Below are 26,519 nucleotides of genomic sequence, written 5' to 3'. Positions count from 1 at the left end.
GAAAAGGATTAATTGGTTGGGGGATAAGACTCATTGGTTTAGAATAGGTAATGAGAGATCTGATTATTAATTATCCTTATTATAATTCTTGTCCTTCATTCCAATGGTAAGTCTAAGAATTTGATAAAACGTTTTAAAATCCTTGATATGAGTCCCATTTGTAGTACATTTCGCATATAAGCAAGATATACCTTAAAGAAACATATTTAGTATCTCATTCTGTTTCATACAGTGTCAGGTTATTAGCAAAGCATTTTATCAGCACCTCTGAATGCTGAGCTGTATTTTATCATTTAGTTCCCTCACAGCTACCCTTTAACTCAACCCTATATCTACTTATAATTTGCTTAAAGAGTCCCATTTTCCCCCTTTAGTCTCTATTTGTGTTAGTCAAGATGGACAGGGTAGGAATTTAAATGGTTGAGATTTTAGTCTCAAACAAACAGGTGACCTCATTTTTATGTTAAGATTATTTTAATCTTGTTCATTTGGGGTTTTTTGCTGGTTCCCCTCCCCACTCCCCCGTTTCTTTTTTTTTTTTTTTTGTCTTTTGTCTTTTGTCTTTGTTGTTGTTGCTGCTATTTCTTGGGCCGCTCCTGCGGCATAAGGAGATTCCCAGGCTAGGGGCTGAATCGGAGCTGTAGCCACCGGCCTACGCCAGAGCCACAGCAACGCGGGATCCAAGCCGCGTCTGCAACCTACACCACAGCTCACGGCAACGCCGGATCGTTAACCCACTGAGCAAGGGCAGGGACCGAACCCGCAACCTCATGGTTCCTAGTCGGATTCGTTAACCACTGCGCCACGACGGGAACTCCTTTTTTTTTTTTTTTTTTTTCCCCCCCGTTTCTTTGTTGTTTATTTCTTAGTCTAGTGTTGGACTGTTGGACTAATCTGTCCTTGTTGGATCTCTAATAAAATGTTAATTAGGATTTAGCACTCTTAGAGTACTTAGGTAAATATGTTGGCATGGTTTCAAAATTGATAGTTGTAGGAACTTAAGCAATGAATAATTTTTTTTTTTTGCTTTTTTTAATTTTTTATTTTGAGGGCTGCATTTACAGCATATGGAAGTTTCTCAGGCCCAGAGTCAAATCGGAGCTGCAGCTGCCGGCCTATACCATAGCCATAGCAACTTGGGATATAAGCCTCGCCTGCCATCTACACCACAGCTCTCAGCAACACAGGATCCTGAACCCACTGAGTGAGGCCGGGGATCGAACCTACATCCTCATGGATCCTAGTTGGATTTTTAACCCACTGAGCCACAACAGAAACTCCATGAATAATTTTTTAAACGTTTTCAACTTCAGCATGATTTTAGAAAATAAATATGAATAGTGTTTTATTTCCCTCTCTACTTGAAGCGTTTTTAGGGAACAATGAGATGTCTACATTTCAATGACGTGACAAAATGGAACACTATAGCACTTCAAATAAAGATCAAGCCAGCTGGAATATCTTTTGTTGAGAGGAGTAAGTTCTTTAATCAATGTTTCTTTAAGTTTACATCAATATCAGTATGATTTTGGCTTCATTATTTTGCTTCGTTCTTAGGGAAGATCTGAATAGCTTTCCTAATTTTCAGCTAGGTTTTTGAGTTCAGTTTGCTTAAAGGCAAATACAGGAAGCTAATTTATTGATTTAAATTGAACCTCAAATTAGCCTACCTATATAAAAACGGGCCCATACCTCCAATTCCATACTCTCACCCCCCCCAAAAAAGCCTGGAAGAATATATACTAAAATGTTAATAGTGGTGATCTTAACAGTGAATTTTACCTTTAAGCACTTCTGTATAGTTTTAATACCTATAGTAAACATATCAGTTTTATTACCAAGAGAACAAAAAAACATTTTTTAAATAAAAAGGCAATTACTGTAAGCACTGGAAATAAACTAAGCCAAAGCTATTATATACCTATGACCTAGGGTTGCCATAGTAAATACCACAGATTGGGTGGCTTAAACAACAGTAATTTATTTTCTCACAGTTCTAGAGGCTGAAAGCCCGAGGTGTCAGCAGACGTCGTTTCTCTTGAGCCTTTCTCCTTGGTTAGCAGATGGCCACCTTCTCAGTGCATCCATATATCATGTTTTCATCTGTGTGCCTGCATCCCTGCTCCTCCTTGTCTTATAAGGACACCAGTCATGTTGGATGAAGGTCCCACTGTTATGACTTCATTTAACCTTAGCTACTTCTTTAAAAAATCTCCAAATACAGTCACATTGGGGGTTAGGGCATCAACATGTGAATTTCGCAGAAGACACCATTCAGTCCTTACCACCACCAATTCCTAGCTACTCAGAAACAAAACCCCCTACCTCTGAATCACACTTGGAAATAAATTCAGTGTGAAGAGATGTCAATAGCAAAGTGCACTTAAAACAGTTATGTGGGTAATTTAGGAAATTCTTGGCGAATTTTACATTTGCTTTCTCCATGTGCTACAATTATAGAAATGTGATATATTCTCGTCTTAGACAGAACTGCAGCAGGAAGCACTCTGCTGCAAATTAGGTCACATTACTTAGTGCTAGAGCCCAGCCCCATTCACAGGGCATCTGATGAAAGGTTAGATGAGGCAGTTCCACCGTGATGCCCTTTGGCTCCAAAGAAGTCCAGTTAAGTGGCTGTCCATGTCCCAGTAGTTTAACCTGAAATTTAAAAACATACACACAAATGTCTCCAAATCTACCCTGTGACATATATTGGGAAATAGTGGTTGATATTTCTTAAAAAGCAATGTAGATAGGAGCTTCATTTTTTACTTTTATTTAGTGGATCACAAGCTGTTTTAATTCTTGATCTAATGAGTACATCTATCTTGCTCCTATATTCTTCTCAAAAGTGTGAAACTGGGGAAGAACTATAAAGATTGAATAGTGTCACAGTGGGGAAAATGACTCCCAAACCAATCTGTACAACTAAAACCTGCGCAGTTCTCACATGGAGTGTTTGGTGAAAGGCTCATCTTCCTCACCCAGCCATCCTTCCTCCTCAAGTGTTCCCATAACCCCCTCTAATGAACAGTACATAAGTGTGATCAGTTATTACTGTAATTGTTGTGTATCCTTAGTCTTAAACAAAATGTGGAGTTCTCTACATCTCTGTGGTTATTTTGAACTAGAAAACTTTGCTTATCATGTAGAGTAATACAAAAACAAAACCTGTGAACTCTTAATAGTATTAAAGGTGGCCAAAGAGAACTTAGATAAAATAAAAAGATAATGTCATGCCTAAGCCACTAAGTTGTAATTAAATATCAGATTTTAACTCTGTTTCCCTTTCTGCCTGATCAGCCCCAAGTATTAGAAATGAAATTTGGGAAGATGCTATAAGGAAAGCAAAATGGACAATTCACCTCCCAGGAAATTTTCAATTTCTTAGAAATAAGCTATAAAATATATCAAAGTGAACTCAGTGCCAGAGCTGATGGTTGTAATTACTAAATTAACCTTTAACTTCCTCCAAAATTTTTATGGACCTAAAATAGTAGAGCCATGATATCCAGATGTATTCAGATGTCAGGCGAAGAATCTGAACTCCAGTTTTAATGAAAAGCATCATTCTGGATACATGCAGTGAGCCTGACAACATATATTGACTGTGAAGAAGAGTCTTTTAATTGATAGGCCTGGAAATAATGTAGCTGTTTTAAGTATAGTTTTCTAGGAAACGAAAGAAAACTTTCATCAAAGGTTTTTGCCAAACATTGCCATTGATAAAGCTCATTTTAAAATTACTCTTTTGAGATATAAGAGGAATACATATAAGGCACACCTCGAAGTTAAAAGTCATGTTTTCATCAGGATAGTCTAGTCGGCAATTTAAAGGAAGAATAAAGACAAAATTCCCTCCTACCTCTGTTGCCCCCAGAGTAGCTTTGGGCTGATCAAGAAGCAGCTGTCCTGATGTGGGCCACTTGAGAAACAGAGCATAGACCAAATTGCTTTTAGGTTTGGATGTATACCTGGTCAAAAGGGGAAAAAAGCATAGTAATATTTCTTATTATTTATGGGTCAGATCTGGAATTATTTTACAGATAAGATGCTTCCACTTAGCAGATATTTATCAATGTTTTTATTAATAGAAAAAGGGAAAAATAGACCCATGGTAGTGTAAAAAGCACCCAAAAGGGTTCTGATCCCAGTTCCAGTGTGTGTGTGTGTGTGTGTGTGTGTGTGCACCTGCACACACACAGGGGGTGCACACAGGGGGCCAGGGTAGGGGCGGGGCAGGGACTGCCCCATATCACAAAGCAATTCTCAGATACCACTTGAGTGTCCCATAATTCAACTGTCTACCCAGAGATACTGTGCAGTTTCAGAGGTTAAGGAGCTGGCCTGACAAGACCACCTCCCTTCCCCAAATTCAGACACCAAGTCCAGAGTGTCACGTGGGCCTCCCACCCTCTTTAGATTGGAGGTTCCCATGACTCCCGCCTTGGGTTTGATTAATTTGCTAGAGCAGCTCACAGAATTTACAGAAACATTTTACTTCCTGGCTTAACAGGTCTATTACAAAAGGATATAACTCAGGAAGATGGAAGAGAGGCACACAGATGTGGGAAAGGGCCCAGAGCTTCCATGCCCTCTCCAGGTACCCCACTCTCCCAGCACCTCCACCAATCCAGAAGCTCTCTGATCCCCCATCCTTTGGGGTTTTTAGGGAGGCCTTGTTCATAGTCGTGATTGATCAAATCATTGGCCATTAATGAGTGATTCAACCTTCAGCATCTCACCCCTCCCTAGAGGATGTGGGTGGGACTGAAAGTTCCAACCCTTTAATCACATGGTTGGATCTCCTGATAACTAACCCCTATCCTTTGGTAATGTCCAAAATCACCTCACTGACATGACAAAAGACAACTTTATGGCTGTCATCATTTAAGGAACTCTGTGCCAGAAATAGAAAAAGACCAAATACATATTTCCTATTATAAATCACAGTTATCACAGCACCTCCTGGCCACACTTCCCCGATACTAAAAGGAAATTCTTAGAACAAAAATTTTCCTAGTACTACTCCTCTTCAACAGACTATTTTCATGGAGCAAGAAACAGGCGGGGGAATGTAAGCAAAGAGGATAAGATACAAGAATAGATGGCTTTCCACCTACTGATTCAAATCTTCATATTCCTCCATTCAACAGGTATATATGTGTCAACACAGGGGCTAGTACTGTGCTTGGTGTTAGGGATACAATACAAAACAAAACACACTTAGTTCTTGTTCTTGTGTAGCTTAGACTAGAGTGAGGAAGACAGACATTAAATAATCATACAGATAATATAGAAGTGTGAATTGTGGTAAGCACTAAGAAAGGAAAGGAAATCGAAGTGTAACAAAGGGATCTTTTTAGATTATATCATCAGGAAGAAGCCTGACATCTTAAAATGCTAATCACTTTCAGAGCTGGAGACATAGCATTGAACACAGTCCCTGTCCTCATGGAGGTTACACTGTAGTGGAAAAAATTAGAATGAGGGTACACATACACATACACACAAACACACACACACACACACACACACACCCCACATGTATAGATATAGATATCAAGTGATGATTAAGTGCCCTGGAGAAAACTGAAGCTAGGTAAGAAGTATTCTAGTGTTAATAAACAGAAACCTCAATTAAAATAGATTCAGGAGACCAGAGAGGGGAGCTCTCACATCCTGCAGCAATAGCAGAGCCAACAGGAAGAAGGAAATCTCCAATGAGCCAATGAAAAGCCGTGGACTCTCTGTTTAGCCTTCCCAACTCCATTTTCCCTCCAGTAAAAGAGTTCTTTCCTTAGGGTGCAGGGACTTGAATGTGGCTTGCCATGGTTGCAGAGCCCAAATTACAATTCTTTGCTGATCCCCAATAAACCCATTTTTGCTGGAGAAATAACTGGCAATCTGTTCATTTTAGGTCAACACTAGGGAGGAAAAAGGGGATCTGGGTGTTATTTTAAATACAATGGTCAGGGAAGACCTTTTTGAGGAGCCCTGGAGGATGTGAGGGAGAACCATATGAGAATCTGGAGGAGGGGAGAACAGCACAGACATCCGGTGTGGCAGTCTGCTGGGCCCTCTGATAATGCAGCAGGGAGGGCAGAGAGGCTAACAGAAAGGAAAGGGGTGGGGAGTGGGGGGTGTAGCATGATCATGCTTTTATAGGACCTTATAAGCCTCTGTAAGTCCCGGCTTTTTCTCTAAGACTGGAAGCCTCTGGAGGAATTTAAGCATGGGAATAGCATAACCTGACTTATTATTTTAAACATTTTGTGGCAGATAGATTAAAGGAGCAAGGACAGAAATAGATCAGACAAGAAGCTACTGAAATAATCCAGAGGAAAAACAATGGAGACGAACAGGATGAGGGTTGCCACGGAGAGGATAAGAAGTGGTCAGATTCTGTGTATATAAAGATGATGATATTTGCTGATAGATTGGCTGTAAGGTGTTTTAAAAAGGTTGAGGGGAGGGGAGTTGAGAACTCCAAGGTTTGGGGCCTGAGCCTGACAACCACCTAAAAGGATGAAGCTGCCATTAACAGAGATGGGTGATACTGTGGGTGGAGCTAAATTAGAGAAAAATTTTAAATCAGGACCTAAGTTTTGGACATAGTAGGTTTAAGATGCTTTTACTTCCAAACCAAAAGGAGATGCTGACTAGGACACTGAATAGATGCGGTCTGGAGTTTAAGAAAGAGGTTTTTGCACTGTTGAGTCATCAGTATGGTATTTAAAGCCATGAAAATGGATGAGATCACCTGGGAATTAAGATAAACAGAGACTTGAAGTCCAAGGCCTGGGCCTCAGGGCACTTCAAGGTTTAGAGGGATTTGAGGTGGAACCAGCAAAGGAAACTAGCCTTCATAGGCTGTTCCTATGAAGGAACAGCTAACAGGCCAGTCAAGATGAAGAGAGAGCAATCACTTGAGCAAATGCTGCCAATAAGCTTGGATGGTAAGGACTGGGAGCTGCCCCTGGAGTTGGCAAGGACAGGTTACCGTGGGCCTGGGGAACAGGGTTTTATGGAGTGTGAGGGGTGGAAGCCCCACCAGAGTGAGTTCAAGAGAAAAACTGGAGCAAGAAACTGGAGGTAGCAAGTGAAAAACATTCAAGATGTTTTACTATAAAGGAAGGTAGAAAAATGGGAAAGTATCTGGAAATCTAAGAGGGGTCGAAAGAGTATTTTAAGATGAAAAAATAAGTTTTTATGCTGATAGGAAAGGACCTAACAAAGAGGGAAAATTGAAGAGGAGGAGCAAATGGGAGAACTGCTAGAACAATATCCTTGAGTGGACAGTCTGGGATGGGATCCGGGATACAGGAGTTTGCCCTAAAGCCAAACATGGGACCACTTGACATTGTGTGTGTGTGTGTATTTCTAGTCACATTTAGCTGCCCACGGGCAGACATGGAAGAAGCAGAGCTGAGTTTAATCAAAGTCGAGTTTTAATGAATACAGCAGAGGGAGAGAGGAGAGTTAAGGAGTGGAGTGTTGGGATAAAGAAGAGGAGTTCTCTTGTGGCGCAGGTGTGGCCAAAAGAGAAAAAAAGAAGGAAAAGAAAAGACATGAGAGGGCTGAGACATGAGGGACAGAGGAAAAGTGATAGAAATCAAGATGGTAGGTTCCTTCGGAAGTGGAAGTGCTTTGTGCAATGAGCTGAAGCACCAGAGGTGGGAGTCAGACTGAGATCATGGAAGGAGTACAGTTACTGGTAAGCCAAGGTCTAAGGTATGACTGGAAGAAGGGGTACAAAGGTCAGGGGGCAGGATCCCTAGAAGGGAGGAGGTACTGGAACCAAGAGGCCAGCAAATTAGAAGAGCTGTGAATACAGACATTAAAACCGCTAAGAATTATGTGAAGAGTAGTTCTAGGGACAGCGACAGCCAGGGCTAAAATCTCAGAGGACTGTAAGGATGGCCCTGGAAGTCATCTAAAGATGCAACAAAGCTGGGAGCACACAGGATGAACAGGAAGAGCTCTCACAGTGACCAGGGGGAAGTGAGCCTCCTGGGGTCAGTGCAGTGGAGCCAGACTATGGCTTTCTAGGCCTTGTGAAGTAGTTTGGCTTTTATCTTTACTTAATAGTATAATGGTTAACAGTTGTGAAGTCCCAGATCAGATACTCTCCCAGTCGAATATAAGCAAATTCTAAAACCAAATTTAGGCGTTCTCCTCATGGCTCCAGTGGTTAACAAACCCAACCAGCATCCATGAGGATGTGGGTTCAGTCCCTGGCCTCGCTCAGTGGGCTGAGGATCTGGCCTTGCCGTGAGCTGTGGTGTAGATCGCAGACGCAGCTCAGATCCCCAGTTGATGTGGCTGTGGCATAGGCCAGCAGCTATAGCTCGGATTCGACCGCTAGCCTGGGAACCTCCATATGCCACTGGTGTGGCCCTAAAAGACAAAAAAGTAAAATAAATAAAAATAAGAATAAATAAATAAATAAAACCAAATTTAAAGTCACCTCTGCAAGATGAAAGACTGGTTGCGAGTTCTCATTATGGCTTCTCCGAGACCAAACATTCTCAAAATTCTACAGTTAGTTGTTTCAGTGAGGTGGCAACACAAGGTGAATTCTTAGAGCTTTTCTACTCCTACTCTGATTTATGTATGTTAAGATCCCCATCAGAAACCACCACATTTGCAGAGTCTGAGACTCATTGGCCCATAGAACCTTCCAAAGTTCAGACAGAACCTGAGACAAGGCTTTTATAGAAGAATCTAGTTAAAAGTTAGCCAGTTAAGATAATTACTTTTAGAGAAACATAAGGTTTAGATTTATTAGAATAATAGGAACAAGCTACAAGATTTTTAATCAATTTAATGCAATTTAAATAATTTTAAATAAAATTAAATCATTTTTAATATTTTTTCTGCCCTTCGGGACCCCTTGCTAATTTGATGTAGTATAACACTGCAAAAGTTAGAATTTACTTAACTGACTAAACCAGAAGCCCCTTTCGGATTAACCACTCAGCATTTTTTATTTTTCTGAATGGCTTACAGTTTTCATAAGAGCTAAATATTTTTCCTTAAAATTTATTCACCATTAAGGAGGAATCTGGAGATGATTTCGGCTCAACTGGGATAACTAATAATAAGTATTTTAAAATATGCTAATTTCTGGGAGTTCCCATTGTGGCTCTGTGGGTTACAAGCCTGACTAGTATCCATGAGGATGTGGGTTCCATCCCCAGCCTTGCTCAGTGGGTTAAGTGTTGCTGCAAGCTGTGGTGTAGGTCACAGACATGGCTCAGATCTGGCGTTGCTGTGGTGTGGCTGGTGGCTGCAGCTCCAATTCAACAGCTAGCCTGGGAACTTCCATGTGCCGCAGGTACAGCCCTTAAAAAAAGCAAAAAAAAAAAAAAAAAGAAGAAGCTGATTTCTTCTATAGTAGATAAAAAGTTAAGAAGTGTATTGTATAAGTAGGCATTCGTCTAATTTCCTTTTTTATTCTACTTTCTCTTCATCTCTGAAAAATGTTAAATGCCTTCCTCTATCTAATAGGACTTACCACACATCTGGAGTGACAGTGTCATTCTGGGATCTCCAAGCACGGGTTTCATAGATAGCTTCTCCGTTGACTTTTAGCCAGGTCCCCATCTGCCTTAATCGCTCCTCGAAAATGGGAGAAATGATGCCATCTTTTGTGGGCCCAATATTCATCAAGAGATTTCCTCCACATGAAACTGTTTCTACAAGTTGCTAAAAAAAAAAATTAAGAATAAATATAGTTCTAAGAGAAAGAAAACAGTTCCATCATGCATGTGTTAATATGTCATATTTATGGGCTTAGACATGCATATATAGTCACTATCTAGGAGAACACACACAGGAAGAAGAATAACATCCTGTGTTTATAGGCCCTTGAGCTATACAATTTAGAAAAAAGCAATTCTCACATACCTACACTATTATGAATATTACCATAATGGTCATCAGACATCTTACTGTACCTTCACCAATTCTTCAATTGTAAGATAGTCAGAGATTCCAGCATTCCTCCTATAGCCCCAGGAAAACTTGTCTATTGTCATGCAGTTTTCCCATTTATGCAGCAAAAGGTATCCTGGATTATAACGATCACTGCAGGTATAGTAGCCACCATGCTTACAGATGCTACCAGCTCCCCAGCGGTCATTGGTGACCACTGTGTCCCGAACTGGGCTGAAAGGAAAAGGATTTTTTTTTTTTAAAAAAGTGAACAATTTTTACACAAAAGCAAATGTCACTGAAAAGAGTTCTGACTGAAATCCACTTCTGAAAAATAACTATAGTGGAATATAATACAAAGCCCATGGTTTTGAAGTCAAAAGACCTGGGGAGAGTGTAGTCCAGGCTCTGTCACTTTCTAAGCTCCCTGTCCTAGAGCAAGTTACCTAACTCCCATGAATAATCAATTTTCTCATCTACTGTTAGAACAGAAGTAATTTATATAAAACAGTTCAGTGTCCAGAACACAGAGCAATTATAAAAAGTATTACACTGGGAGTTCCCATTGTGGCTCAGTGGAAACAAGCACAACTAGTATCCAGAGAATACAGGTTTGATCCCTGGTCCCACTCAGTGGGTTAAGGATCCAGCATTGCTCTGAGCTGTTGTGTAGGTCACAGATGCAGCTTGGATCTGGCATTGCTGTGGCTGTGGCGAAGGCTGGCAGCTGCATCTGTGATTTGACCCCTAGCCTGGGAATTTCTATATGCAACAAGTGTGGCCCTAAAAAAAAAAAAAAAAAAAAAAAAGAAAAGAAAAGAAAGCATTACACTGTTATTTGAAGGTTCTCCCATCCGCATATTTTGTGAATGATAGCCAAAACTGAATTTACACTCAGGACATTCTTCTTACCTTTGACTAAATAATCTCCTACATATATTTTAGCCTTTCTCTTTCTCTTCCAATTGTCTAATATTGAAGAATCTCATGAAAGTGAACTGTTGACATGGTGGAATTCACTGTGCCAGGAAATATTCCCCACAACATTATATGTCATGGCAGGTGGTACCCGCTGCACCTCTCCTCTTAGTGGGGACAGTTTGGGTTCACAAACTGAAGCGGAGGGTGCCCACTATTTCTTTTTGGAAGGAGTACCTAGAAAAACTGCAATTACGTATCAAGAGCTTTCCAGAGTAATTGTATGAGCGCCCTTTGTGGGCCCAGAGAACACAAGCAGAACACTCCCTGACTTCAGAGCATGAAACCAAGTCCTTTCTAGTTATAAATATAAAATTTGGTCCATAGAGTGCAAGCTTTATTAGGAGCTCAGTCAGAACTCTGTGTTCTAATGGGGCAGCCTGGAACATGCTAGAGAGCAAGAGGAAAGAACGGGAAGAGCAAAATGCTGACAGTGAAAGAAAAGAGGACACAGACAAGGGTGACAGAGCAGCAAAGATTATCAAAGGTAAGAGGGTGAAAAGAAGAAATGAGAGGAATGGAAAAGCACATAATCAGAAACAGTGAGGATTATACAGGGTTGTCCCAGAATAGGAGATGAAAATGGGGACCCACAAAATTAATGTCTTCAAAGTCCCTGATTCTGTGATTTTTAGTCTGATTTTGAAATCAGACTATTAAGTTGTATTTGACTCCTGATCTGTAACTCTTGATTATTTTGAGTAAATATTGATATATCTGGAGTTTCCATTGTGGCTCAGCAGTTAACGAACCCAATTAGCATCCATGAGGACACAGGTTCTATCCCTGGCCTCACTCAGTGGGTTAAGGATCCGGCATTGCTAAAGCCCCAACACGACCCCTAGCCTGGGAACCTCCATATGCTGCAGGTGCGGCACTAAAAAGACAATAAATAAATAAGTAAATAAATAGATAGATAGATATTGATATATCTGATAAGCATTCTTTACAATGATTTCCTCCCCCATACCACAAATGAGCCTGAAAGGAAATATTTCAAGAAGGATGGGAATTAAAGTGTATTAATGTTTAAGGTTTCAACAGCAATCTAATAGCACACACACCTTTCATTATAGAGCCAGGCTAAGAAGCCTGTGCTGTTCCAATAGGTGTCTGGGGCCCCTCCATCACCGTCTGACCAGAGGATCTCAGGCTGATATGTGTTCACTAACTCATAAAGCTCAGGCAGCATCTTAGACACTGGAAACTGTTGTGTCTGGAATAACCTGGATTCGTCCTCAAGGAAGAGTGGATGAAACCATTCAAAAAGGGAATAGTACAGCCCAAAACGCAGGTCAGTCCTGTTCCTAATGGCCACTGCAAGTTCCTTGACAATGTCCCTCTTCGGCCCCTCATCTGCAGCATTCCAGTTCCACGAGTACTTGGAGCCCCACAAGGTGAAGCCTGAAACATCATATTAAAAACCTTTGTAAGCATATCAATTCTGTTTTAGGACATTTCCATCTATACAAACACCAAAACAAACCATAGAGGTAGCACACATGATATATAAATAACTGTTTCTACAAACAACTGCTTTATGGCCATTTTTTCCCTAGTGTGTATTCTGCTTTCATATGAGAAACAAATGAGAATTCAAAACAGAATGGAGATTTTTTTTCTTTTTTTTTTTTTTTTTTTTGCTATTTTAGGGCACATGGAGGTTCACAGGTTAGGAGTCGAATCGGAGCTACAGCTGCCGGCCTACACCACAGCCACAGCAACACGGGATCCGAGCCACATCTGCGACCTACACCATAGCTCAGGGCAATGCTGGATCCTTAACCCACTGGGTGAGGCCAGGGATCAAACCCACATCCTCATGGATCCTAGTCGGGTTCGTTAACTGCTGAGCCATGAAGGTAACTCCAGAATGGATATTTTTAAAGGGACTGTCAGGGTACCCCATAAAGTCTGGGTAGTTGGATCTGTCTCCTACACGATCCCTCTTAACTGTAAGCTCCTTGAGGACATCAGTATGTCTGCCTGTTCCCTGCTACATCCTCAGCCAAGAGCTAGCTCAGGGTCTAGCACAAAATCAGCAGTCAGCATTAGCAGATCACATCAAAAATAGAAGCACTGTCCACGTCTATTATGCTAAACCATGACTACCGCTACTTACGATGAAGATCCTGAGACGCAACCCTGCAAGGTTCTCATTTGCCTTCTAAACCGAAGAGTAAAGTATATTTCCTGGTTTTAGGGTTATTTTTTTCATTATAGCATTACTTGTAGGCCACTACGTGTAGTGATAAATTTCCTTTACCCTCATTATTCACTTCACCATGGTGGGGGTGGGGTACCATCCCCCAGTAGCTCTGTTCCTTGAAATGTACCCACCATGAGTAACCTCATCCTACTCTAAAATCATAAGCCTGGACATTGTGCTTTACCTAAAAGTGAATTATCTACCAACTAAATGGGGGAGAAGAATACCTTTACATAAGCACTTTGAAATTACATTTTTTTACAAGGAATTTGCATTTAAACTGCTGCTGCTTCTATGTAAATACCATTAAAGTGCTATATAAACCGAAAATAATAAATAATATAAAAACCTCAAAAATTTTAGTTAGTGTCTAGGAACATAAACACATTGTTACTCTCCCACTAAAATCTAGAAGAATCTTTGAGAACAGACATACATAACATGCCTTTGATATTTGTTTTTTTTTTAATTTGGCCATGCCCACAGCATGCAGAAGTTCACAGTTCAGGGATCAAACCTGTGTCACGCAGAGACCCCAGCTTCAGCAGTGACAACCCAAATCCTTAACCTACTGAGCCACCAGGGAACTCCCATAAGGTGCCTTTGGTGAAACACTTTACTTTTGTAAATTAGGACAAGTCTAAGATGGGCACAGGCTTTAGATTCTTTTTTAAGAAGCCTTTAAAAACAGCTCATGCTGGTTTCAAAGATGTTGTGGTAAGCTTCAAAACAATATCGATATTGAAAGTCTTATTCTAAATGTTTCAACTTGACAGGCTCTAATGTCTGGTGGTACTAAAACCACATGGGTCTCCGGTTCAGTAGCACCACCAGAAGCTCACAGTGCCTTCCTGCCTAAATGGGCTCAGCGGGGCCTCTTCCATGAGCATGAAAACATCTGACAACATGAGTCTTAGCGCGTTTATGAATGTGGGCTCCATCATCTGTCCTCACGGTGGGATTAAAAATGGTTTTGTTTTGTCTTTAAATAAACTTCTCTATGTATTACCTCGTGCCATGTAGCTTGGAGATGTTCCTAGACATCAGGAATCAACACGTTTCATGAATACACTTTATAATCCCTCTCAGCCTGAGAAACATCTATAGGAGAAAACCACTAAGCCACTAGAATGTGGCCAAAAGGAAAAATATTCTAAGATAATTCTTTATTTTGGGTTTGTGGTTCTTCCCTCCTAATCCCCTCTCCACCCACAGGGAAAACAGGAGGCAAGTTTTTTTTATACCAAGGCAAAGATGGTAATGCAAAGGAACATGCTGTTGGAACAGTAACAATTTGCTGATGCTTCCTTGATCTTGCAGGTACTGGAATGGTAAAGGATGGAATCTTTCCTATTAATGTGAAACCACTACAATGGTTAATTTTATGTGTCAACTTAACTGGGCTACCAGGTGCCCAGATATTTGGTTAAACATTATTCAGGGTATGTTCATGAAGGTGTTTCTGGATGAGATTAACATTTGAACAGGTAGACTGAGTAAGGCAGATTGCCCTCCCCAAGCAGGTGGGCCTCATCTAATCCACTGATGGCCTAAATACAATAAAAGGCTGATTAAAAAAGAATTTCAGAGTTCCCATTGTGGTTCAGCAGGTTAAGAACCTGACTAGTATCTGTGAAGATACAGGTTTGATCCCTGGCCTCGCTCAATGAGGCCACTGCCACAAGCTGCAGCATAGGTTTCATGCGGCTCGGATATGGTGTTGCTGTGGCTGTGGCATAGGCCAATAGCTCCAGCTCCAATTCGACCCCTTGCCTGGGAAGTTCCATGTGCCGCAGGTGTGGCCATTAAAAAAGAAAGAAAAAGAGAGAAAGGAAAGAAAGAAAGAAAAGAAAAGAAAAGAATTATTTCACTCTGTATGACTTTGAGCTAAGGCATCAATCTTCTCCTGCCTTTGGACTCAAACTTTGGACTCTCCTGGTTCTCAGGCCTTCAGACTCAGACTGGAACTGTACTGCTGGCTCTGGACTTCTCAGCCTCTGTAACTGCATGAGCCAATTTCTTATGATAAATCTCTTTACAAGTATTACACTTACTATTAGTTCTTTTTCTCTGGAGAACCCTAACCCAATCACTGTATTTCCTTTTAGGTATTTTTCCACCATCTCTGTTATTTCTGGGCACTATTACAGTTCCATAATCCTGCTCCTTCCAGGTGATCTGTATCATTTTCATCATTAGCAAATTGTCCTCCATTGGGCCATATAGAATTGGCCAAACACACTACCTTGTGTATCAGTCTTGATGCAAGACTACAGCAAAATAACCCCCATGGTGCCTTTCCAGAATGCATTACAGAGGTGGAAGGAAAGGAAAGAGTGCAGTTCCAATTATAAAACTGACCTGCAACCCACATCCCACTTCAAATAGCTTTAATCAAATCTTGGATTTTTTGGAAATTGTTATATATGCTTATAACAAAATGTGCCCAGTTTTCATTTTTTCTCTGTTATATGGAGGGTATGATCTTTCTGCATAATTAATGCTTCTTAATTGAGTGGCATATGTGGTCTCTTAAATTAGAAGTAAATGCGAGTAGCCATTTATGATTGCTCCTAAGAGAAAACTCTGATTTCATGTGGATGACCTTGCTTTAGTTTCTTCTTCCAAAAGAACGACTTTACATTTCACAATCACTGTCAGTGTTTGCAAACGTTGTACTTACATACCTTCATGGTGTTTGGAAGTTAAGACAATGTATTTGGCACCAGAAGCCTGTAAAATATCTGCCCACTGGTTCGCATCAAAAAATTTGGCTGTAAATTGTGGTCCAAAATCTGCATATGTGAAATCAGGAGGGTAATTATTTTTCATGAAGTCCACATACTTTGGAATCTTTTCCTTTTGCCAATACCACCTATGGGGAGGAAGGAAACAGCACATAAGCAGCAGATGCATAAACATTTGAAATACAGTTATCCCTCAGTATCCATGGGGGATTGGCCCCCAGAGCCTCAGCAGACACCAAAAATCTGAGGATGCTCAAGTCTCTTATATAAAATGACAGAGGACAGTCAGCCCTCCAAAGCCACAGTTTTGGCATCTGTGGATTCAAGCAACCATAGATGAAAATTCCCATCTGAGATTGGCTGAATACAGAGATACAAAACCCTTGTATACGGAAGACCAATTGTATATTTATTGAAAAAAATCTAGGAGTTCCTATTGCGGCGCAGCAGAAATGAATCCGACTAGGAACCATGAGGTTGCAGGTTTGATCCCTGGCCTCGCTCAGTGGGTTAATGATCTGGCGTTGCCGTGAGCTGTGGTGTAGATCGAAGATGCGGCTCAGATCTGGCGTTGCTGTGGCTCTGGCGTAGGCCAGCAGCAACAGCTCCGAATTAGACCCCTAGCCTGGGAACCTCCATATGCCGCAAGTGCAGCCCTAAAAAGCCCGCGCACACACACACACACACACACACACACACACACACAATCTACATAAAAGTGGACCAAGCCTGTGTTATTCAAGGCTCAGCAGTAACTTCTGTAACTCCCCCAGCTCCCTTTACTAAATTCCCCCTTCCCCAAATATTACCAAGATTCTCTTCCTCACTTCCAAGTGTAGTTTGACTTCACCTTAAAGAAAGCTCAGGCAAACTTTGGTAGTTTTCCATCTATCCCTCTGTGAACTCCACTCAGCTCAACTGGAACATTCTAGCCAATCCAGCCACTGGTTTGCTGTTATTTTTTCACCTTTAAATTACAACATGTAGTATATTTACACAGTTAGTCCTTTGTAACATAGGCGATGATGGCTCCAAAAGGAAGACAGTGTGCAGAACACAACATGCATGTATTCTACTCACTAGCAGAGAACAAGTGAGGGAGGTGATAATGCTAAAATTAGGAAGATGATATTATTTTAACATATTGACTCAGCCTTCAAGGATTACTTATTCTACGCATTTATTGTGAAAAATGGTGCCTAAACTTCAGGAGGAAAACTACACTGAAAACATCATTTTCAGGCAAATAAACATGACAGTAATCCTATCCTCATGAAACAGATGCAAGCCCCGTCTCTGACCCCTCTTCTACTCTTCCTTCTAACACTCTTCTCATAAGAGTGTTTCTACGGGATGAGCGAATTCATAATCAGCACTACATCCCCAAAGGTGATCAAGAGGTTCTTCCTACTGAGAAGACTTCAAGAAGGACGTGAGATGGCACAGGCGCTATTGTTTACCTGCCCCCAAATCAGATACATACTCTGCCAGCTTCTATCACTGCTACCACATGGACACTTGACCCACTCTGGCCAATGGAACTTGGGGAGAAGCCATGGGAGACCCTGGGAATGGTTTCCTCTCTCACAGAAAGAGATACAACCTGCTTTTGGAGAAGGTTGTGTGAAGTGATGTCTGACCACCATCATGTGACGGGACAAGTCAACAGTTGAAGATGACAGAGGGGCCTAGGTCTCTGATTTCATCCATGAGCCCACGACCTCTAAATTTCTCATTATGTATAGTAACAAGGCCTATAATTATGCCTTTTATTTGGGTTTTCTATACCTTTAAGTGAAAGCATACTAATTGATCCATGATGCATTTTTTACCTTTTAAATTGAACTACAAACGTGAAACTGGGACAGTCAGAAAGCTGAAAGATCAGGGCTTTCTGTTTTTTTCTAGCACATCTAATTTGAACCTGCATTCTATATAATAGTCTAGAGTCACTTCTCAAATTTCATACTAATAGAGATGAGAAAGGGCATTTACAGTAAACAGCCCATGATTTTTATCTGGTTTTGAATTGCCATTAAGGACAGTCAGATATACTCATCTCTGTTGATTGCCCCAAGTCAAACTGGGATGGGGAGCAGAGATTTAGAGAGGACATAAAGGGAAACCATGTATAATTAAAGAATCTTCCACGGGGTTAATGTACTTCCAGACCAACAGAAATATACTGTTTTGTATGAGAATTATCTTTATTGTCCTAGGTCAAAATAAACAACTTTGGGTTCATTTGTAAAAGATGAAATGTTAACCACTGCCAAGAATAGTATGACTCAAAATGGGCTATTTTGGGCAGAGCACTAGTTTCGATTAACAAACAGAATAAATCCTCTTCCAGCACCCAAATGTATATTTACCTATTCTTTCCAGTTGAACAAAATGATAGCAAAGTATAATTTATTATATCTCAGTAGAAGATAAATAAAAATCTGCTGATTTATGTACTTAGCTAATCTGAAACATTTCAAAAATAAACTCAAAATGCCTTAACAGCACAAAACTTGCAAAGAAAGATTTACAACATCCTGAAGCAAATACGTTTGGTAGAAATGCTATGGGAAGAAAGAGTCTCTTATTTTACAAGTTGATTTTAAAAGAATATATCAATAGTACTCCATAGTTTATACAGGGTTTTTTGTTTTTTTCATCAACTGGCTTAACTGAATAAGAAAGTTACTGGTTGTAGAAAGTCAATCTCTTTGTAGAAAGTGGTACAATGTATACAGTGTAATGCTAATAAAATATATAGTTTATATTCTACATTGCATCTGCCAGCTAAAAATTGTTACTTGCCATCTGGTTCTATAAGAATGAAGTCACCTGCCACTGCAATCACTGGCCTTTAACACACCCTGAAAGGAGAGGAGGGAGATCAGGAATGAGGCCCTCTTGACTCTGGGAAAAACAGGCCAGGACAGGCCTTCAGATAGTTGGATACTGAAGATTTTATGAGCCCAATTTCTGGCATTTTCTCATATCTACAAAAGCACTAAAATCATTAACAGTGACACCTGCTCATGACTAGCAGCAACCTCCTTATGACCAGCAGTAACCTTCTTGTGACCAGTAGTAACCTTCTTGTGACTAGTAGTAACTTTCTTGTGAGTAGCAGTAACCTTCTGCCAAAGTGTTGCTTGATTGCATGGCCAACAGAATCACATACGTAGACTGAAAAAAAATAAAGCATAACATGAGAGTTGTGAGTTATATTTTATTGGATGCAAAATGAGAACTACAGCCTGGGAAATGGCATCTCAGATAGCTCTGAGGTATCAGTTCTGAAGAGGTAGGGGGAGAGGTCATACTATATACAACTTTAGTTAAAGGGGGTACATGCAGTCAAGCACCCATTTTGGCAGAGCCTTGCTGCTAGCCACGAGGAACAGATGTCACCGTTATAGATTTTAGTGTTTTTGTAGATGATATGAGAAAATGCAAAAAATGGGCTCATAAAATCTTTAGTATCTACTTTAGTATCTAACTATCTAAAGGCCTATTCTGGAGTTCCTGTTATGGTGCAAAGGAAACGAATCGGACTAGGAACCATAAGGTTGCGGGTTCAATCCCTGGCCTCGCTCAGTGGGTTAAGGATCCGGCGTTGCCGTGAGCTGTGGTGTAGGTCACAGACGTGGCTCGGATCTGGTGTTGCTGCGGCTCTGGTGTAGGCCAGCAGCTGTAGCTCCAATTGGACCCCTAGCCTGGGTACCTCCATATGCCAAAGGTGTGGCCCTAAAAAAATAAATAAATAAATAAAGACCTGTCCTGCCGATTTTTCCCAGAGTAGAGGGCCTCATTCCTGATCTCCACCCTGTCCTTTCAGGGTGTGTTGAAGGTCATCAAACTGCAGTGGCTAGTGACTTCATTCTTTTAGAACCAGATGGCAAGTGACAATGTTTAGCTGCCACATATATATTGACTTCCCCCCTTACCTCTTCGGAGCAGTCCCTAAGAGGCTATCTCCCTAGCTGTACTCCTCAGTTTGCCCCAAACAAAACAACTGACGGCTCTCACACTATGCTTTTTTTTTCAGTTGACTTATCTAACAGACATGGTATATTTTTGTACACGATGTATATAGTATAAAATAGATTTAAATACTCAGTTAATTTTTTTTACTTAGGAATATATTATATATGTATGTATTGTGTGTATATACACACACACACACACACACACACACACATATATATAATAACTTTTTATCTTGAAGAGTTTAAAATACCTTATGTTTTTAATTAGGAAAGATATGTGAGACAGTTCAAAGTTGAAAGGGACTACATGCACATTTATAAATATCAAGGCAAAAATCTAAAGAGCAATTTTTTTGTGTAGTACTTTTCACATAATAGTGTATTAATACTTGGAATTTTGGGGCGTTCCCTCCAGTCACTGCTAAGACACGGGTTTGATCCCTGGCCTGGGTACTTCCATATGCCAAGGTGCAGCCAAAAAAAAGAATCCTTGGGATTTTTTTTTTTTTTTTTTTTAGAGTTAATAGTCTTTTCAAAAAAATTGTTCTATGAGCCATGTGTGGTAACATTTTAATGTTAAAGAGCTGGTGAATGCCCAAATGAATAGAAGTTTTGATAGGGATGGAAAAGGATAGTTACACAGGTAGTTTATAGAAGTCCCAATAAGGGGCCCTAGATAGAGAGGGAAACCTAGGGAACTTTGGGAGACCATGGTAAGTTAATAATTGCTCAAGAAAACCATCAGACCAAGGTAGGCTTACTTGACTAGTGGAGGCTCAAGATATGCCTCAGGTCATTAGGTAGGGGGTGGGGGTGAGGCCTGCATTCAGGCTCAAACCAAGGGCAGAAGTTTAAGGACCTTCCTTCTGCTGATTTGAATAAGTACCAAGACAGTCCTAGTTTGGCCTTATAGGTCAAATACTCCCTTACATGATACTAAGGAGGCGCTACTACTCAAAGAAAGAGGTAGAGGCGGTCTTTCCCATCCCCACTCCCCTTGGATAATAAAACTGTAGCCCACCTAATCCTCAGGGCAGCGCCTCCTTTCCGGCCAGCTTGCATCTCTCGCAATAATCCTATCTTAGTAAACCTATTTCTTGTGCGCATCTCTTTGTCTTTCGCTGAATTCCTTCTGTATGGAGGCATAAAGAACCTGAACCTTGGCAAGTCCAGACACCAGGGAAGTGAGTCTAATTTACACGCTGTTGGTTCAAGTCCCCATCTGGGTCTAGGCTGGGTTCGAGTCCCTGGCACCTGGGTTCAGGTCCCGGTCTGGGTTCTGGCTGGGTTCAAGTCATAGGTGCTGTCAGTTTTAGTTTCACAAACACATACATGTATGTTTAAATCACACTTCATGGCAGAACAACTGAAAATTGACAGGTAGCAGCGGAACAGCGGTGGGACATCGAGTCTGTATCTCAATGGACTGCGGTTTAGGCCCAAGCTTCACCATCTCACCCCACACAAGTAGATTACTTCCTGCTGTTTCTGTCACTCGGAGGCTGCAGAGTGAGAACTACAACGTAATAAGTGTAATCATCAACAAGCTGAGAAGCGGGAGCCACATGAAGTGTCTGACAACTCCTGCAGTCACAGGGAAGAAAAATTCAGCGTTCATCAGCACGAACCACTAACACAATAAATTACACACTTAACACCCGGAAATGCCAAATGCAGTTAAAACAGCAGGAGGCGAAACTGACTAGAGGGCAAAACAAAGCCGCAAAGGCGGGATCTGGGTCGGGCTGGAGGGAACCAAAGCAGGGTCAGAGGAGACGGAGGGAGGCGCACTCACCAGAACCATTCGCTCCCAAAACTGGGCACGGAGAACACGCCCCAGTGGACGAAGATGCCGAACTTCGCCTGGTCGAACCAGCCGGGCAACTGGCGAGCGTCCAGGGACTCCCAGGTGGGGTCGAATCGCGCTGCGCCGCCAGCGGGGCCCTGCGGCAGCAGCAGAAGCAGCAGCAGCGGGAGCCGGGGTAGCTCCAGGGACCTCATGGCCCCGCGCCTGCACTCCCGTCCGCTCACCAGGGCCTGCCAGCGGCCGCCCTTCCGCGTCCCTGGCTGACTGCGAGTCGTAACGGTCACCTGACCTTGGAGTAAGGCTCCCTCCCCGCTGGGATGGGAGTGGCTCCGGTTCTGGCTCGGGGAGCCAAAGGACCCCAGGAGGCCTGCATCGCTCACTTGCACAACTGAGGGGGCCCAAAGCCAACCCTGAGGCTGCTCAGCCAAGCCTCCTGTCTATCCGCTTTGGGGAGAAAAACGAGTCCGGTTCAGGGACTCGTGGGACTGCCTCTCCCTTGAAGCCACAGGATCCTTCCAGAAACTGCTGGAGAAAGCACGCGACAGACCAACCCATGTGGAACCGTGGACCGGAAGACCAAGGCAGGGAACCTCAGATGGCTCATCTCCTCCCGCCCAGGCTCGTGGCACGGAAAAGCCCAGATCATCCTCAGCCTCTGCCCAGATCATTCTCAGCCTCTGCATTTTACACGCCACTTGCACCTCATCCCAGCCGCCCCTGCTCCTGGCAAAGGCCCTGGGTGTGTTTAGAACTGTGACTCTCAACTTCTTTGAGCCTGTATCAGGTGACATTTCCAAGCATTTCCAATTCTGGTTGGGAACCCAGTATTTGAATTTCTAACCAAGAAGACGATCTTGCTGGTCTGAGCACCAAACTTTGAGAAACCCTGCAAGAGAAAACAAGGTGATCTAAGGCAGGTGAAGCCAGTGAAATGAATGCTTAAGAATCTGCAGGCTTGGGAAAGAAGCCAGAAACCTGGAATGATTAATCAAGGAACATCAGTCAGAAGCTGTCTCCCCATGTTAAGAAAAGCCAGAACCCCCACCTCTCTGCTCCAGAAAAAACAAAACAAAACGAAATACAGACACACACACAAAACAAAAAACCCTCTCATCTTTCCCTGCACTAGGTCAAATGTCACTGCCTCTGTGAAGCTGTCACCACCCTCCCTCCTGTGTGTTTCCATTAACACCTCATTCCAACCACTAATACAGGCGTCCACGGCTTGTCTTGTTGTTAGGATACAGATTTCATTTCCCACTAGGCTGTGTGTGAGCACCCTGAAGAAAGGAATAGGGACATTCCTTTCTGTAGTTTCTGCATTTACAGCAGAGCCTGGGTAGAGCAGCACTCAAAGCACATTCGTTGAAGTCCTTCAGCAAACCTGGGTTCTATCGACTGTGTTCAAAAAACAAACGTCAGTGGAGCAAAAAAGATCAAATTGGCTTCGTTCAACGATTCATGAACAGGCAGCCTCCTATCTAGCAAATAAAAAGGTGACCCATGGAGTTGTACAAAATAGATTTTTTCAGGCAAAAGGAGGGTGGAACAAGGAAGTTCAAAGAGTGTGTTATTTTAGATAAGGTCACCTTCCCTTAGGGAAATGCAAGGGGTCCAGGTAAGATTACCTCACTAGTTGCTGATTGGGTCATTTCAGACTGATTGGTATAAAATTCCACTCCTGGGAGAGGCTGAAACTGCAGTTAAGTTAGCTACTAAGTCTTGGTGGGGTTTAGCATAAGTGACTCCATCTGAGGCTGCTTGTTTCCTTTACACAAATGTTATAAAAGAAGAAAGAAGGAAATGACACTAAGTAGCTATTGCCCTCATTCTCCTATCTCTGCAAAGACAGGGAGCAGCAGTGACCACTGTCATCCCAGGTATAAGGGCCTTCACCCCCTTGATGCTGTTCAGTGGAGTCCCAAGACCACTGCTTCCACCAGAAAGGCTCCCCAAATTTTCAGGATACGGAAAGGAGGGATCCAGCAGTCTACTGAACATCGTTAACAATTGCAGTAGCCTCAGTTAGGGATAAACTGGGGTGATAATTTTTATTATCTGGTCTTTAATCCTAGAATGATCTAGGACCTCAGTGGCCCCTAAACCTCCAGGGCATATTTGAATAACAACAAAAAATCGACCTTTAGTCACTGTGCCTGGGCATCTTTTGAAGCAGACGATTGCACAATACATGTAAAAGACAGTTTTCACAGTGACAAATGAGGTTGTGAACTCTCAGAGGGATGGTAGACACGGTGACAAGGCAGTGGGGCCCTGTCTTCTCATCCTTTGCCCATGTGAATTCCATCCTCCAAACAAATTTCTTTTATCATATAATAACTTATTTACATTTCCATGTATTTCAGTTAAAGAGTGCTAATCAGAGCTTCTGATCAGCACAATGCCACTGGGTCATTTATCATTTCCCTAAAGGAGAAGAAAATTTTTTTGTTAATAAGTACAACCTTATCATAAAAGCACAATTTCTGTAGGAAATACTGGAAAGAGATGAAAGGGCTTTCTTAGTGCCCTGAGAACATAGAAGATTCCTCGAATGCCACGTGGGGAACCACTGATAGAGGCTTTGGAAAGAATAGGAAGTACACTTATCTGGAAATGAAGAGATTCTACTCAAAACGTATTTGTTAAATGACTGAAGGAATTGAATCTATAAAGCATTTTAGAACATGGTCCCTAATGGAAAGATTACACCTCATATTTCATAACATTTTATAGAGCTACAGTCTTTGCACTTCAAACTACTCCTAATTGAGCAATAGAACCATACCAGACTAAGGCTAAACTATATATATAGTTATATATATATATATATATATATATTTTTTTTTTTTTTTGGTCTTTTTGCTATTTCTTGGGCCGCTCCTGCGGCATATGGAGGTTCCCAGGCTAGGGGTCGAATTGGAGCCGTAGCCACCAGTCTATGCCAGAGCCACAGCAACGCGGGATCCCAGCCGCGTCTGCAACCTACACCACAGCTCACGGCAACGCCAGATCGTTAACCCACTGAGCAAGGGCAGGGACCGAACCCGCAACCTCATGGTTCCTAGTCGGATTCATTAACCATTGCGCCACGACGGGAACTCCAAAACTATATTTTTTTTAAAGTTTTTTTTTTCTTTCTCATGGCCACACCTGCAGCATATGGAAGTTCCAGGGCTAGAGGGTGACTCAGAACTGCAGCTGCAGTCTACACTACAGCCACAGCAACCCTGGATCTGAGCTGCATTTGGAACTACAACACAGCTTGTGGCAATGCCAGATCCTCAACCCACTGAGAGAGGCCAGAGATCAAACTGCATCCTCAAGGATACTATGTAGGTTTCTTAACCCACTGAGCCACAATGAGAACTCCTATTTAAAGGTTTTAATGGAGGATCTAGATGTCTGAGAAATACTAGATTCTCCAAGCATGCATGGCTCATCCTGGGGGGACTTGACCTCAATACAGTCTAGAAACCCTGATCCCATCCTGTTTGTCTGAGGTCACCTGAAGGTACCAAGTGAAGAAAGTAGAAGAATAAAATGTTTGTCCCCATAGCAACAGGTGGGCCTCAGTGTGGAGCCACCAGGGCCAGAAGTCACACGGGCAGCCTCGGATCCATGGGGTGCTGCATGGTTACTACCCCTGATCTCCTGGCATGAGAGGGAGGGTGGGAGATGGGCCAGCCTGGCCAACTCTGTTGCTGCCAGAGGAAATTGTCACGCTGTTGATGTCCTCAGGGATGTCATTAGCTGCTGAAGGTGGAGCTGATATCTGAGCGCAGCTCTCGAGGACACATTCTGGATCTCCGTATGGGAGTTGGATGGCTGCCACCAGCCAGTCTCAGCAGTTCCCAGAATTCCTCTGAAGTGGACTGTGGAAGAAGTGAAACATTTGCCTCACGGCTGACATCAACACACGGTGTCTCTCTCTCTCTCTGGAAACTCGGAAGAAAGCATTCAAAACAAACTGAACTCACGCCCTTCTTTATATGGCAAATAAACCAGCTTCGTGGTAGAGAGTGCATACGACATGGGGAAATAAAATCCCACCTTTTTCTGGTCCCGGAGTGGGGAGGAGAAGAAGGAGGAATGAAGGAGAGAGGCCAAGGGGATCCGAGGGGGCAGGAGAGCAGCACAGCAGAGTCTGAGAGCACAGACCCTTCAGCTGGGCCACCAGGATTCCCATCCTGGCTCCACCCTCTGCCACAGGGCTCTGTGATCCCAAGTGAGCCATTGACCTCTCTGTGCCTCACTTTCCACACCTATTAGATGAGAACGACAATAGCGCGTCTTCCGCATAGGGTTGTTGTGAGAATTAAGCCATGCAGAGCATCTATCAAGCCTCATCTCAGTATGGATTAGTGTTATTTACATGTCAGCTAAACAAGGGGGGACAAAGGGAAGGGGCATTTCTCTCCTGATACCCATTTAGGACTCTAGAGGAAGCCTCCTAAGCTGACAGGCAATTTTAACTAGAAGGAACTTGTTAGACAGAGGGAGAGGCTGCTTTTTGTTTTCCTAGATGACCTAGATTCTCTCGTGATACAGACAGGACCCAGAAATCACTGAGAACTTTAAAGGAAATCTGGCTCCAGTGGTTGCCTAGGGCTGGGCCTCTGTGCCAAGAATTTGGGGTTCACAGCCATACCTCAGAGGATGCCAGCATACCGTGGAACACTGAGGTGGTCCCCATAGAGACCAGATCATGGATTATAGCAGCTTCAGGCTTCTTCTGGGAATAGCATCAGGACAAGCATTGGCACCCCAGGAGCAGAAGAGGCAGGGGTGCCATTTCCCCTCTGAATACCTGGAGAACAACACGAAAGCCTCTTGGCTCCAGGAGAAGCAGG

The 26,519-nt window shown here is 42.4% G+C and overlaps 2 protein-coding genes across 4 annotated transcripts in view; one reads left to right on the top strand and one right to left on the bottom strand.

Annotated features, from left to right (window-relative positions):
- PEX3 (peroxisomal biogenesis factor 3) overlaps window positions 1–14,131 on the top strand; it is a 51,394-nt gene extending 37,263 nt beyond the window's left edge. For both annotated transcript variants that reach the window (XR_014842201.1, XM_021089351.2), the window contains one exon: window positions 13,903–14,131. Coding sequence is in view for 1 of the 2 variants with exons in the window: in XM_021089351.2 (XP_020945010.2) it covers window positions 13,903–14,028 (126 nt within the window). In the remaining variant the exon portion in view is untranslated. The remainder of the gene's footprint in view (window positions 1–13,902) is intronic.
- On the bottom strand, window positions 1,463–21,939 carry FUCA2 (alpha-L-fucosidase 2). Of its 2 annotated transcripts, XM_021072338.2 has the most exons (8): window positions 21,655–21,939; window positions 20,881–21,443; window positions 15,814–16,001; window positions 11,982–12,321; window positions 9,963–10,173; window positions 9,521–9,711; window positions 3,866–3,974; window positions 1,463–2,658 (listed from the first exon to the last, which is right to left on the bottom strand). In XM_021072338.2, exons 2-8 carry the CDS (start codon window positions 21,003–21,005, stop codon window positions 2,518–2,520), a joined length of 1,305 nt encoding a protein of 434 aa, XP_020927997.2. In that variant the 5' UTR covers window positions 21,006–21,443; window positions 21,655–21,939; the 3' UTR covers window positions 1,463–2,517. The 2 variants fall into 2 exon arrangements, with proteins under 2 accessions (XP_020927997.2, XP_020927993.1); XM_021072334.2 differs by lacking the exon at window positions 20,881–21,443.
- Window positions 21,940–26,519: the final 4,580 nt, after the last annotated feature.

This window comes from Sus scrofa, chromosome 1, assembly GCF_054392235.1.
Source record: "Sus scrofa isolate SSC_HxYL_T2T_F1_AM1 chromosome 1, Sscrofa_HxYL_maternal_Yorkshire_Landrace_v2.0, whole genome shotgun sequence".
NCBI classification, from domain to species: domain Eukaryota; kingdom Metazoa; phylum Chordata; class Mammalia; order Artiodactyla; family Suidae; genus Sus; species Sus scrofa.
This window is presented reverse-complemented; position numbering and strand designations above follow the sequence as displayed.